The following is a 13,553-nucleotide window of genomic DNA, read 5'->3' as shown; positions in this document are numbered from 1 at the left end:
ATGTGTTCTATCTCCGATGTGTAAACTAGTGCTGCTACTGTGCTCTCTAGTTCTGTTGTAGCCACCATCAATATTCCATGGCGAAGGGGTATGCTATCTGGTTGCGTTACGAATCCTCGCTGGAGTGTGATACTGTGCATTACCCTTGAAGACTTTGAATGTCTTCATTGGCCCCTGACGCCACAAACCTATGGTCAAGCTATTGGCTTCTAGAACTGTGGCTAATGTCGGTAGCATTAGCGTAGATCCGTATCATTGCGTAGTTTCTTTGCGCAACTTTCCAGCCTTGCGTTGGGAACAAGCAGCCTGCGCAGCTACGTTTTGGCATTCAGGTACTGCCAGCATTCCTTCCTCTCTTCTTTCAATTTACCTTCCACATGCCCTTCGCTCTCTTTGTCTTTTTTTTGATGTCTTTTTTGACAATAGGTTAAAATGGGATGACACCGGATCTCGTCCGGGCCCTACAGCTCGAGGTATACGTAAGTTCGAAGAAGCTTCGGATCCACATAGTGGGGAAAGCTTCAGCTACGAAATAACGTCGTCTCACGTCTCGCAATACAATAAGCAGTTGCCTAGACTAAGACTTGATCCATTGGCGATGATCGATAGTGGAGTTTGCTTGACGGCGACTTTTTAAGACCGACCACTTCCCCTGTTGCAGCGCCAGGAACAAAGGAACAGCTAATACAACTACAATCACAAACAGAGAGCATCATGTTCGGCCAAGGTCTCTTCAGTTGGTTTGGCACATCAAGAACAGTGAGCTCAGAGGAGAATGTTCAACCCTCATGGGACCCGAAAACTTTGACCATGACTCAACCCCAAAGCCCAACCGCCCCAACAACCGATCATGTTGTCACCTATCAACCTGTACGTTTGCTGCACGAATATAAACCGATATACGGAGTACGATCATGTGTAACTGACGGCCTTTTAATAATAGACACCCACGGAAGATATGCAATTACAGTTGCGCGGTGGAGGTGGGCCTGATGACGAGTGAGCAACCCACTCCTTGAATCTGTTACCTGCCGCAGAAGACTAATGAGACTGCGAGCAGTTGCTGCTGCTGCTGCTTCTGCGGCGATTGCTGTGGCCCCGATGGGCCACCAGGTGGACCAGATGGCCCCGGCGGAGGACCTGGAGGACCTCCTGGTCCGGGAGGCCCCGGTGGTTGGTAAAGCTAATGGTTGTACAGGGTAGAGTCAGCGTGTATATTATTGGCATTATTGATTAGCTCTTTGATCTTCATTTACAGTACATTGTCCCAATGTTTCACTTAGCTCTATTTAATGTCATTCATTCTATTCATTTTCGTGTACATGTCTGAACATGACTAATAAATGTCAGACTGCTAACCAGACTAGCAACATCCAAGCCGGTGGATATCAAGGAAGGAAGCACCTAATATCAACACACCCCGTTTATACAGTGAACTTGGTCTTATTCACAGGACCTGCCTCTAGTGCCGCTTTGCGGACAGCCTCCTCGCCCACCTCTTCGAAGATATCGTAGCCCCAGAAAGCGGGGAAGTTGAAGCGCTTGTGGCGTTCGAGGGAAGAAAGACGGGCGAACGCATCTTCGGGTAACTGCTTCACTTGGAGATTGGCCGCAATACGAGACGGCGTGACGCTCTTGGACAGGACCACAGTGCCACGTTGGACACCCCAGCTAGCCAACAGCGGACCAGGGTCCATGCTAAGCTCTCCGGCAATGCTATGCACCAAAGGATCATCGACCGTACGGGGCTCTCCAGTCTGGTTATTGCCCAGCGGCGAGTAAGCCTCCACAATAATCTTCTTTTCTTGGCAGAAGCGCAGAAGCTCCGGTTGTTGCAGGTAAGGATGAGCTTCGATCTGATTGGCGGCAGGGACAACGGAAACCTGGCTGAGGAGCTCCTCCAAGCGACGAACGTTGAAGTTGGATACCCCAATGGCGCGGACCTTGCCTGTCGAGAGCAATTTCTCCATGGCTTTGTAGGTGGTGATGTAGTCGACATCTGCTAACTCGAACACGCCATCTTCGTTTAGAGGAAACCACTTGTTACCGGATTTGAAAGCACTGTATCCGTATTAGAATTCGAGAAGTTCATTGCAGGCTTCATCATTGGGACGGCAACATCATACCAGGGCCAGTGCATCAGATATAAGTCAAGATAGCTAACACCAAGATCCTTGAGCGTCTTGTCTAAAGCGGCCTCGACATCCTCTGGCGCATGTTTCGTATTCCAGAGCTTTCCGGTAATGAAGATCTCCTTCCGAGGGACCTCAGACTTGCGAATTCCGTTGCCAACTTCCGTCTCATTGCGATAAATAGCAGCACAGTCAATGTGTCGATATCCTTGCTTAAGCGCCACCTCTACGGCATTCTCGACCTCGAGAGGTTTGGCCTGCCATGTGCCAAACCCTACCGCAGGGATTTTGGCTCCGGTGTTGAGCGTGAAGTGTGTAGAAAGCGACATTGTGGGATGGGGGAGTGTTGTAAGGAGAGAAATGGAGAGAAGTCGTAAGTCAATGTACAGAATTGAAAATCATGAGGTTGATAAATACCAAGCACTTAAAGTATTCAACCCCCAAACATCTTTAATCCTTCGGGGTTCCCAACTGGGGAAGTGGAGAATTCCGCCTGGCGACAAGATAAGCGGAAAAAAATAGCGGAAAAAAATAGCGGAAAAGTCACCTACGTCTATGACGATTTACTTCTCCGAACGAGATATTTTCGTCCGCTGCATGATAACCGGATATAGTTGAACTAACTAAAGTGCAGTTCCTCATGATGATAGGAGGATCGAGGAGGTCTTCGGCAGCTGCACGGCTAAAACTCTACCCGGCCTGTTTCGTGCAGCTGCTCTCAGCCAAGCAGAATCTGTCGAAGCTTGATGGCTAAAAGCTTTCACAGCTGCAGCCGATCCTCAACGATGTATCCTTGGCCAGGCTTGTTGAGTAGGTTCGGAGTCTCTCCGTAGTCCCCGAGCCGTCATCCAATGCCATTCGTCCACATTGAGATGGATGTAAGAGAAGATAGTCTGTACCCGACCCTCTCCCGTCTCCTACTACCATTTGAGTCGAGCCTGTCACAAGTCTGGGGTTCATTTGGAGCTTGGGGGCGTGTGGGGGAGCGTATGCGGAGAAAGCCTTCATATATCAACCCTAAGCGGTGACTTTGGACGAACGTACTTCTCTGTCCTTTATACTCTGCTCCCTCTTTTAGCCCCTCACATTCCGTTCAACTACACAGTACCCCCTGTAACCAAGCCACAGACGAGACGGGGGAGGAAGATAAATCCACCATGGCAGAAATAGATTCGAAATCATCTTCTTCCCATGTAGAGACCACTACTAAGCCACTAAACCCTGACGTTATCCAATTTGAGGGACTTTCGGACGAGGAAACTTCGACGTTGGAAAAAAGATGTGAGAACGTTCGATCAGATCTTATTTAACAGTACTGATTAAAACAGTGGTGCGCAAGATCGATCTTCACCTGATTCCGGCTCTGTTCTTGCTGTTTATCTTCAACATTCTTGACCGATCAAACATTGCCAATGCCCGCTTGGGAGGGCTACAAGAAGATTTGGGCCTTTCTGACAACCAGTACCAGACAGCTGTGGCCTTAATGGTAAGATATTGATACATACTCTGTCTTCCTGCCATGACTAACTCGTTTTCACGTGAACAGTTCGTCGGCTATCTTCTCGGCCAAGTTCCAAGCAACATTATCCTCACCCGTGTCAAGCCGTCGCGGTATATCCCAGCCGCCATATTTGTGTGGGGTGGGATCTCCATCTGCATGGCAGCAACAAAGAACTATGCCGGAATCTTATGCGTACGAATCTTTCTAGGCTTTGCTGAATCGCCTTTTTTTCCTGGTGCTTTGTATGTCCATTCCTGTCAGATGGCGGTTTCTATCCCCTGCCCTGCTTACATTTGAGTTCCAGGTTGTTAATGAGTTCATGGTACAAAGCCTCTGAGCTTGCAGTACGTGTTGCCATTGTCTACTGTGGAAACACCGTGGCAAATGGATTTGGAGGCATGCTGGCCGCTGGTATCCTCAGTGGACTGAATGGCAAAGGTGGTCTCGCGGGATGGAGGTAAGCGCAATATGTCATGACAAGACGTGGTTCCATCGGCTCATTATCCTTTGTTTAGGTGGCTCTTCATTATCGAAGGCGCTGGCACTATGGTGGCTGGAATGCTGGCAGTCGTTTTACTCCCTGACTTTCCTCGCTCCGGCCAGCGAAAGTGGTTAACGGAACAGGAGCAGCGTTTTGCTGAGTGGCGCCTGGCTGTCGCAACAAATAATGAGGTCGATGAGAATGGCTCCATCAAGCAAGGATTGAAGGATGCGGTGACTGATCCGAAAGTCTGGGCCTTGGTCCTTATTCAGATTTGCCAGCTAACGTCCCAAACCTGGACATATTTCTTCCCGGTGAGTCCTGCCATCGCTTAGTTGTCACCAAGCCTCTGCTGATTAATGGTGTCTAGAGCATCGTGGAAACGCTCGGCTTCGGGAAGATCGTTACCCTGCTTATCACAGCGCCAGTGTATGTCTTTGGCTTTCTCAGTGCTCTTGGAAACTCCCTCATTGCCAACCGAACGAATTGCCGAGCCATTCTCATAGTATGGCCGCTCTGCATTGATATCGTGGGCAACGTCATGGTCATCAGCTCCCAAACCACAGCGGTCCGGTATATTGGCATGTTCCTTATGTGCATGGGGTCCTACAGCGCCTTCAACGTGGTCCAAGCCTGGATCGCCAGTACTATTCCGCGTACCCGAACTAAGAGAGCCATTGTTTACGCCATGGTCAATTTCTTCGGCAACTCGTCCAATATCTATGGCTCGTATTTCTTCCCAACCAAGGACGCGCCGCAGTATCGGCCGGGAGGCATCATTCTTTGTAGTTTTGCTGCAGGAGGGATTTGTTTTTCAATTCTGTTGGCGGTTTACCTCCACTGGCTGAACACTAACGCGCGAAAGGCGGAGGAGGAAGATGGCCAAATACGCTACAAATACATCTTCTAGACAATCACAAATGGCTAGTCAGGTGCTGCAAAGCGGGGCTTTGCTTCTTCTATAAATATGGATTACTTGTGAAGATTATACAGTGGTTCTCCTAGGCCTTATGGCTCCTTATTGATCAAAGCTAAAAGATCCATCACGTAGAGACCTACTCTGGGAATAGTTAGAGCCTTATTCCTAGGACGAATCCATGGTATATCGCAGTCCAGGATCGAGTTAGAGACGAACCTCCTTCACATAAACCATAGTATGTACATGACGGAAGTCAAGGTTATCCTGGCATGGCTATATCGGTCACTATTAGCTTGAGAGATGTTAAGACTAGAAAGAATACGCACTGATTGGTAGACTATCCAACTGTGACCACAAATCAAGAATCAGGTCATTGTCCAGAGTGAAAGTATCGAATAATGGGAGAGCCTGCGTATCAACCGGAAAGGGTTCATGGTAGCGAGGCTCAGGGTGAGAAGGAGGAATAGCGACTGCCAAGTTTGAATTATCCAGGTTCCTGCCCCTTATCCTGGGCCCGCCTTGATGCCCCGGAGGCACATTCAATGGGACTGGGTCGCACGGTGCTCCTAACCGCTCAAGCTCTCGCCGTAGACTCTGTAGAATAGTCCCGTACTTCCAAGACGGCGCATTCCTAGCCGTCGCGTGCGTCAGATGATACTGCGCGGTCTCCGCCAGGATGTAGAGAGTCGATTCATCAAAGCCAAGGCCATTATTCAGACCACCCTCAGTCGCGACATAGGTTTGGCTCAACGGTAGAATTCGGTTACACTGAACTTGGATCAAGTAGATGTATATAATGGACAAGGCGTTAAAGGCTATATACTGCGAGTACCAAAAGGCTGGGAAAAGCTGGTTGTCTCGGGCAAAGGTGGTGATAAGCTCAACTGTGTCTTTGGCCGCCGTTAGACACACATGGAGGTATTGAACGTAGCTGGCCTCGCGATCCGTCCAGATCTGGCCATAGTTCCGCAGCAACAGCGGCCGAGTGATGAACATCAGGGCATGGTATCGCGCCAATTGCAGCACTGTCAGTTGTCGCTTGAACAAGGGAATGAGGCTGCTGGAATGGATGACGCCGGATAAGAATGGCGGCAATTCTGCCTGCCATTCCGCGACTCGCTCGCACAAAACTCGGATGGTATTAATTTCCTCTTGATCAGTGATACCGGCCACCACGTACGGCTCCTTGGCGGCTTGAGATAGTACGCGGGCGAGTAGGGCATGGAATATAGCTGCGTCCATTACACAGTCTCGGGTTGGCGGCGAGATACGATCCGAGGAGATATCTTCGTCGTTCACACGCGATGGTAATCGCTCGTCTAGATCCTCATCATGCCATAGACGGGGTGTACCCAACATCAAGCTCAGATATTTATCCAACGTATACGAGCACCAGACAACACGGCGTTGGCATTCCTGCTCGATTAGACTCACTTCGGCCGTATCCCTATTCCGCCGTCTGCTGTGAAGGCCGAGTGCCATGATCAGTTGAATGGTAGTTCCTAATGTGAACCACGCCCGATGGGCCCGTGATGAGCTGAGCAGATACAGAACTATTAAGAATCTGGCCTGCACCGACTCTAATCGGGGTGCACCACTTTCCCGTGACAGTAGATGATCTGCCTTCGTGAAGTACAACTCACTGGTCTGCCAGCCGATTTCGTCTGCATCGGTCATACGGCCTTTCGCATCCATTTTAAACATAGTGGCGGTGCTGAACACCATCAGCAGAATGGCTTGACCTACACTCGTCACACCACTGATCTGTTCGCCGTCCGGTCGTCCGCGCTGGTAGAGACGCTGGACCGTTTCCTCCACCGTCTGTTGGTGCAAAACCCGGTGCGTCGGTGATGCAAACTCGAAGTATCGATGAATTAGGGCTTCCGCCGTCTCTACATCTGGCCATTGGAACTCGGTCGCACATGTTTCTTTCACCACGCGATCCCCAAATTGAAAGATGGATGTGGTCCGGCCGTGACTGGGATCATGCGAAGACCCGATCGCATTTGATGGAGGAGTTGGTAATCCCACCGCAGCTCGATCTAAGAAGGAATGCGCAGAGGTTGGCCCCCAGTAGCGATCCGCAACCTCCGTCTGCGGGATCTCGGGCTCATGATCATGATACCTGGTGTCAGTTATGGACGGCGGAGAAATCACGGAGGTGGGCGCGTCGTGGAAGGTAGGCGGCCGTACATTGCCTGGTGAGGTGTACGTAGTTGGGGAGGAGAAAGATAGATGGCTATCTGCTGGGTTGCTGTCTGTCGCTCCTCGGAGAGATGCATGATGTATCGTATGCGAGGACGGAGGTGGGCTCACGGCTACGCCGCGATTATAGGTGGTATTGTATGTACAGACCTCCTTGCGTTTGACGCAAGGTCTACAGGGGAGATTCCCAGTACAGGCTTTCTTCTTTCTCTTACATGCATCGCAAGCGCGAGTAACTTTACGCATCTTCCGCGCCGAGCTGTCGTCGCTGGCCAGCATTTCCGCCTGCATGTCCGGAAGGGCGGAAGGAAAGCGGAAATCACTTGGCCAATATAAAAAGAGGGCAAACGACGGATATAGAGAGAGGGACAGGGAAATAGCGTGCTGGCGTATCGGATAGTGACCGATAGCAGGTCAGATTTGCGAACCCTGCATATCTTAGAACAATCAATTTCCGTTGAGGTTGAAGTTGAACCATTTTTTTGACCTTCCGAAATTAGGCGAGAACTGCCAAGGCGGGTTTGAACCGAGGAAATCATTTAAATCAAGTCATGACGAGGCAAATGATCTGAGAATGATATATCCTGAGTATGATCTTCCCAGAGCGTGGGAGGTTCCTGTAATATCTCCAAGCGACGATTATCCTACATAACTCTTTACCGGTGCTTACATGCTTCTTTCTCTGCTGGGCCATTCGCTAGATAAACCTGTTGTCGCTTGTGTCTGTACGAACAGATTCACGCGCCACGGATCTATTTCATTTTCTACACCATCCTGGCGTCCTTGTCTCTTTCGGCTCTATTCATTCCCCCAGTCAAAGCACATCGATCCAAGTCGCAAAGGTATTACCATAACCTTCCTTCAGAGTCGTTTCGGAAAAGCGTCGGAATGTCGGTTGACGCGGATTTTCGTCGGATTTCTCCACAGTTACCCGGTGACTCGCTCGGATTTCCATGGGAGTACAACAAATCGCAACTAATATTCGCTATAGCATAATGTTCAACGTAGATCATGAGATATGGCTGAGTAAAAAGAAAAAGAAGTTTAACTGGAGCAGATATTAAGTTATAATGAATTGATATCCTACCAACAGGCAGATCGAGTCGAGCGCCGAAACAAGAAAAAGAAAATGGAAACCCATCGACGGAGTCCCTTCAAACGGAACATGATCAGTAGTCGTGATCCACGCTGTTATGCGGTACGCAAAGTCCTGGGAGTAGTCTCTGTCGAGCGCAAAGTAACCGTGAAGTTATAGTGCAATGAGTGCCGAGTCCGGAAGCAGAAGGTATACACTGCCCAGTTCATTGGCGCGTCTATGGTCTGATGGACATTGCGCAGTGCTCCAAGGATAGACCATCTTGTACTGACTGCAGTACATTTGGTCGACTCTGTACATATCCTTCCAAACAAGTGCGAAGCCCTTTACAACGCTGGTATGTGACTTATCTGGAATCGCGCTTGATGGACTTCCAATCCGCTTTCAAGTTTCTATTCCCCGGAGCGGAGCCGGATATGCTGCTGGAATCGATATTGGCCGCAAAGCGCGGATGGGAATCCCATCATTCAGAATTATATTCTTCTTCCCTGCCTCCATCACCGACCTCTACGGAAACCAGCAACAGCTCATGTTCGGTACTCCAATCTGACCCACTTATGAACGCGACGCCAGCCTCCCGAATAGCATGTAAGGATGACATGTCTCCGGCGGGACTGAGCGAGAAAGATCTAGATGCTATCGAGTGGTCCATAGTGCCGAATGACAGGATTCTTCTCGATATACCATAACGACGCTTTTCTGAAGGCGACCGAAAAGCAGACGACCACCTAGACATTTAATTTCCGACCCTACTTGCCAGATTATACCCCCTCATTTTTGCACTGCAGTTGCAGTGTCCGTCGATATGAAGATATGCACAGGACTTGTGATGGTGATGTTATTGGTTATTCGCTTTATCATGGTCGATAGATAAGGGCTACAATGATCCGTGTATATTACAAGTTTGCAGCCAATGTCATATGTGTTCATTTAATTTAAATCGTCGCTGACGAGGTGCGCCTATCAGGTCTCTGCATCTGAACGCATGAATGCTGATCTTTGCTTGACTGTGTTCTGCAGAACTGGAGCTAAGGTCGATGGTGTGTTTTAAGTAAACTAAACAAGTTGCCAAGCACCCACTGAGGATCACCAAATCCGCCACGTTCGCCGGGATTCGGCCAAGGAATTCGGTAGTTTGACAGTTCGGAAGCAATTTGTCCGAAATAATGCATATTCGCTCACTTACGGACGGTGAGGCACGTAGATAGGGCAGGGGATTGATGTATACGACACTGATAGAACGTACAAGTACTTATAAAAGTGGTCCTCACCCATATTCAACAAGTAGAATCGGCGAACCACCGTAATAATTCTCTGTTTCACCATGTACCCTAAATCCCTCCTCTTAGCTACCGGCCTCCTGGGCTCTCATGCCCGAGGTGCTGTGCTCCCTCGCGCAAGCATCGACCATGATGCCGTCGTGGGATTTGACCAGACGGTCCCCAGCGGTACCACGGGTGAGGTCTACCTGGCTTATCAACCGCATCTGTATGTGGTCAATGGATGCGTCCCATTCCCAGCGGTAGATGCCGAGGGTAATACGAAGTATGTTTCTGCGTCACTCCTGCGTTTTTGAGATAGTTACTATGTACGCAATAAATGATATCATTCCTTGCTAATCATGGTCAACAGTGCAGGCCTCGAGCCTACGGGCGATTCCAGTGGAAATTGCTCTAGCAGCACCGGGCAAATCTATGTGAGGGGTGGCACATCCGGGGACTATTATGCCCTCATGTACTCTTGGTACTTCCCCAAAGACGAGCCATCCACTGGCCTCGGCCACCGCCATGATTGGGAAGGTGTTATTGTCTGGTTGTCCGACTCCACATCCACGTCCGCGGACAATATCGTGGCAGTTTGCCCGTCCGCACATGGTGGCTGGGACTGTTCGACAGACGGTTACACACTTGATGGCACTAGCCCCTTGATTCAATACTACAGTGTCTGGCCAGTGAACCATCAATGTGGGCTGACAACCACTGTCGGCGGGACACAGCCCCTGATCGCCTGGGAGAGTCTCCCTACTGCTGCGAGTACGGCGTTGGAAGACACGGACTTTGGAGACGCCAATGTCCCATTCAAGGATGCAAACTTCTCATCCAACCTCGAAAAGGCCACTTTTTGAGACGAGATACGGCTGTGTATGGAAGGAACTCCGTCATGAGTTGCCTAGTAGTTGATTAAGATTGAGATCAAAGGGAATGGCCAAAGGGAATTGTACGGTTTAGCAGGAATGCATGTATCTAATCCCCGAATATGTCAATTACACCTGAACGGGAGCTTTCGCGGCTTTCGTATGCCGGGTTAATAAAACAGCAGCATCCCAACACGAATCATGCCCCAAGGTTGTTAGCTTTATGTGGAGCTTCTCTCGGGAAATGGAATAGCGTCGGATAAACCGAGGCACGCATGGTAATGCACCCAGCTAACAAGTGCCGAACGCTAGGTAGACGACTAGTCGGACCCGTGTCGCAGATCCGGATAATGTTTACGGTATTGGGGATCCACAGTATATATAAGATATACTTATAATTGCGGGGTACCCCAGGTTTTCATGTCTATTACTGTTGGCATTGAACGTGCAAAATGTTGTCCTTCGTGAAAAACGCTGTCTTCCCACTTCTTCTCCTTTCCCAAGCCGGGTATGGAGCGGCGGCTTCACCAGCATATCCAACTGCACCCGAATTGAGCTTCCTCTACACTGCCTATGTGAAGTGTGAAGGCACGCTGATGGAATCGCGTGGTCCTCATGGGATCCGCAAGGCCATTCCCATTGTCGGAGGAAATTTTACCGGTCCTCATCTGTCAGGTAGCGACCCCTCGTTAAGGACACAGGGATCACTGGCTAATACTGCATCAGGGGAAATTCTCGATGTCGGTGCTGACTGGGGATTGACGGACCCCCAAAGCAATGTCTTTTCGGCGGATACACGCTACAACCTACGGACTCATGATGGAGAGAATATCTTCATTCAAACCTCGGGCCCGAAGTCTCCCTCTGGCCAGCTGCATCTCCGCTTGGTTTTCGAGACGGGCAGCGAGAAATATTACTGGTTGAACAACGTCCTGGGTGGGTTTCTTATGTAGTTTGCAGCACGTCTGCTTCGCTAACGGGTTACTTTAGCGATTGGCGTTTTGACCAATGTTGAGAAGACTTCCAACTCGTCATTGCTTCGCATCGATGCATGGAATGTAAGACAGTCTCGTCATGCAATGGTTCTATTGGAATACGGACTCTGACCTTGAACAGTTTGCTTCTGACTGGAATGCCACGACGACGACCCTGGCTTGAGACTGACTAGGAGGGTTGGGTCATGCGGACCTTCAAAGACACAGACTCAGATAGTACTTGAACCTACTACAGATATATGAATGAAAGATGGATTTGCAGCGGGTAGTGTATAAGTTATGACTGTTACACGGGTAGAATCCCTAGTTCAGTTTGATATCATTCTCCCCGACGACGCATAGGTTGACAGTTTACTATGGTCTATCACTGTCCTCCTTAGAACAGGATCAGGCCAAGCCATTAGTAGAATATTCCCACCGATTCCACCATTGCTCCACCATGATATAACTATTTTTATTGGACAAAGCCCCGCACTGGCAGTGGGGACTTGGTCCACTCGAAGGTCTGGAGGATTAATAATCAGGTTACATGATCGTTGAAGTTATAACTAAACATGCTTCTAGATGCATGTACATACAGTGATTTCAAGAAACAGATAGCAAGATGGCTTCCTTCAAACCCCGAAATATCCTGCTCTTCGGCGCCACGGGAAACATCGGCTCATACATTTTGGATGCCATTCTTGCCGCGCGGGATGAGTTTGACCGGGTCGCGATTTTCACCTCACAAACTACCGCAACTTCTAAGAAGGATTTCTTGGATGACTTGAAACGCACCAAGAATGTTGAAGTCCTCGTAGGTGACTTGCAGGATGAAGATACCGTGAGAAAGGCTTATGATGGTATGTCACTGCTCTCACCATCACACCCCTGTTCGTTATGGAACCAACAATTAATAATCAAGGCCATGACGCCTTGGATCTTAAAGAAGCGTCCTCCTTGATTGATTGAGAGTCCCATATTGATGGATACTAGGGATCGATACCGTCATCTCTGCGTTGGGCCGGGGCGCAATCGCGTCCCAGATCCCTCTCATCCGCCTTGCTGACGCCTCGCCTACTGTGAAATGGTTCCTCCCCTCGGAATATGGCACAGATATCAAGTATTCCCCTGCTTCGGCGCAGGAAAAGCCGCATCAGCAGAAATTAAAGGTGCGGGCGTTCTTGGAGAATGAGAGCCCCGCCGAAGGGGTGGTGTCCGATTTAGCGTACACATATGTCGTCACAGGCCCATATTCCGACATGTATGTTCATTTTGTAGGTAATCCGATTGCGGGTGGATGGGACGTGAAGAGCAAAAAGGCGACGCTACTAGGAGAGGACGGAAGCGCGAGCGTGAGTTTGACGACGATGAAAGAGTAAGTCTCTCGGGTTATAGCTAAACAGCCACTGCAATGGAACTAAATGGCTTCGGATATCTAGTGTTGGAACTCTCGTGTTGGCGACGTTACGACACCCCGCCGTGGCTTTCAACCGCGCCCTCAAGGTCAATTCGTTCACGACCACCCCTGCCGATATCCATGCCGAGTTCGTGCGTCAGACAGGTGGTCAACCGTGGAACAATGTTCAGTATACCTCGCTCTCCCACTTGCGTGAGGCAGAGTCGGAGACTTGGAACGCTGGCAAGCCTGAAGCTACGGTACTGACCCTGAGGCGGATCTGGACCGAAGGGGGCACTTTATATGATCAACGAGACAACGCCTTAATCGGCGAGCCGTCAATGCAGACACTGGAGGATGTGGTTGCCCAGGAAATCAAACAATCGTCTTAACTTGTGTAGATAAATGGCGATAGAAGCGAAACAACCTTCCGGACAAATTTGGATTCTACAGATACTTGAGGCTAATGCATGGTATTGTCTCGCATTGAACAGTTATAATACCTGGTTGTATGTAGTCTGGTCTGACGACAGAGTGAAAAATATATATTGGTTGTTGAAACACGTGAGCTTTGTAGGGTCTAGTCTGTCACGAGTACACACGCCGTAGGTAAAAGGAGGAACACTCTGAGTACCCTGGATAGACTCTCACTCTCGCTGTTACTACAATCATATAAATGCAGCTATCGAAGATGACCATGGTCAAGCTATTG

The 13,553-nt window shown here is 49.5% G+C and overlaps 7 protein-coding genes across 7 annotated transcripts; 5 read left to right on the top strand and 2 right to left on the bottom strand.

The window, feature by feature from the left end:
* Nucleotides 1-714: 714 nt before the first annotated feature.
* Nucleotides 715-1,203, top strand: BDV38DRAFT_287338 (uncharacterized protein; the record flags this gene model as incomplete). Its single annotated transcript, XM_032060841.1, has 3 exons — nucleotides 715-870; nucleotides 944-983; nucleotides 1,061-1,203. 3 exons carry the CDS (start codon nucleotides 715-717, stop codon nucleotides 1,201-1,203), a joined length of 339 nt encoding a protein of 112 aa, XP_031908926.1.
* A 221-nt stretch (nucleotides 1,204-1,424) lies between these two features.
* Nucleotides 1,425-2,461, bottom strand: BDV38DRAFT_274773 (NADP-dependent oxidoreductase domain-containing protein; the record flags this gene model as incomplete). Its single annotated transcript, XM_032057901.1, has 2 exons — nucleotides 1,425-2,061; nucleotides 2,127-2,461. The coding sequence occupies 2 exons, from the start codon at nucleotides 2,459-2,461 to the stop codon at nucleotides 1,425-1,427; spliced, it is 972 nt and encodes a 323-aa protein (XP_031908925.1).
* Nucleotides 2,462-3,289: 828 nt separating this feature from the next.
* On the top strand, nucleotides 3,290-5,024 carry BDV38DRAFT_287336 (major facilitator superfamily domain-containing protein; the record flags this gene model as incomplete). The annotated part of the gene is made up of 6 exons (XM_032060840.1): nucleotides 3,290-3,413; nucleotides 3,461-3,618; nucleotides 3,679-3,875; nucleotides 3,938-4,090; nucleotides 4,149-4,428; nucleotides 4,485-5,024. The coding sequence occupies 6 exons, from the start codon at nucleotides 3,290-3,292 to the stop codon at nucleotides 5,022-5,024; spliced, it is 1,452 nt and encodes a 483-aa protein (XP_031908924.1).
* A 318-nt stretch (nucleotides 5,025-5,342) lies between these two features.
* On the bottom strand, nucleotides 5,343-6,737 carry BDV38DRAFT_296556 (fungal specific transcription factor domain-containing protein; the record flags this gene model as incomplete). Its single annotated transcript, XM_032062954.1, has 1 exon — nucleotides 5,343-6,737. The coding sequence occupies one exon, from the start codon at nucleotides 6,735-6,737 to the stop codon at nucleotides 5,343-5,345; it is 1,395 nt and encodes a 464-aa protein (XP_031908923.1).
* Nucleotides 6,738-9,502: 2,765 nt separating this feature from the next.
* On the top strand, nucleotides 9,503-10,459 carry BDV38DRAFT_296554 (NPP1 family protein; the record flags this gene model as incomplete). Its single annotated transcript, XM_032062953.1, has 2 exons — nucleotides 9,503-9,879; nucleotides 9,967-10,459. Exons 1-2 carry the CDS (start codon nucleotides 9,659-9,661, stop codon nucleotides 10,457-10,459), a joined length of 714 nt encoding a protein of 237 aa, XP_031908922.1. The 5' UTR covers nucleotides 9,503-9,658.
* Nucleotides 10,460-10,920: 461 nt separating this feature from the next.
* On the top strand, nucleotides 10,921-11,626 carry BDV38DRAFT_287333 (DUF3237 domain-containing protein; the record flags this gene model as incomplete). The annotated part of the gene is made up of 4 exons (XM_032060839.1): nucleotides 10,921-11,143; nucleotides 11,195-11,404; nucleotides 11,459-11,526; nucleotides 11,585-11,626. The coding sequence occupies 4 exons, from the start codon at nucleotides 10,921-10,923 to the stop codon at nucleotides 11,624-11,626; spliced, it is 543 nt and encodes a 180-aa protein (XP_031908921.1).
* A 441-nt stretch (nucleotides 11,627-12,067) lies between these two features.
* BDV38DRAFT_287332 (uncharacterized protein) lies at nucleotides 12,068-13,233 on the top strand (the record flags this gene model as incomplete). Its single annotated transcript, XM_032060838.1, has 3 exons — nucleotides 12,068-12,305; nucleotides 12,439-12,820; nucleotides 12,885-13,233. 3 exons carry the CDS (start codon nucleotides 12,068-12,070, stop codon nucleotides 13,231-13,233), a joined length of 969 nt encoding a protein of 322 aa, XP_031908920.1.
* Between the last annotated feature and the right edge of the window lie 320 nt (nucleotides 13,234-13,553).

Source organism: Aspergillus pseudotamarii, assembly GCF_009193445.1.
Source record: "Aspergillus pseudotamarii strain CBS 117625 unplaced genomic scaffold BDV38scaffold_75, whole genome shotgun sequence".
NCBI lineage: Eukaryota > Fungi > Ascomycota > Eurotiomycetes > Eurotiales > Aspergillaceae > Aspergillus > Aspergillus pseudotamarii.
The sequence above is the reverse complement of the archived record's forward strand: the minus strand, read 5'-3'. Positions and strand labels throughout refer to the sequence as shown.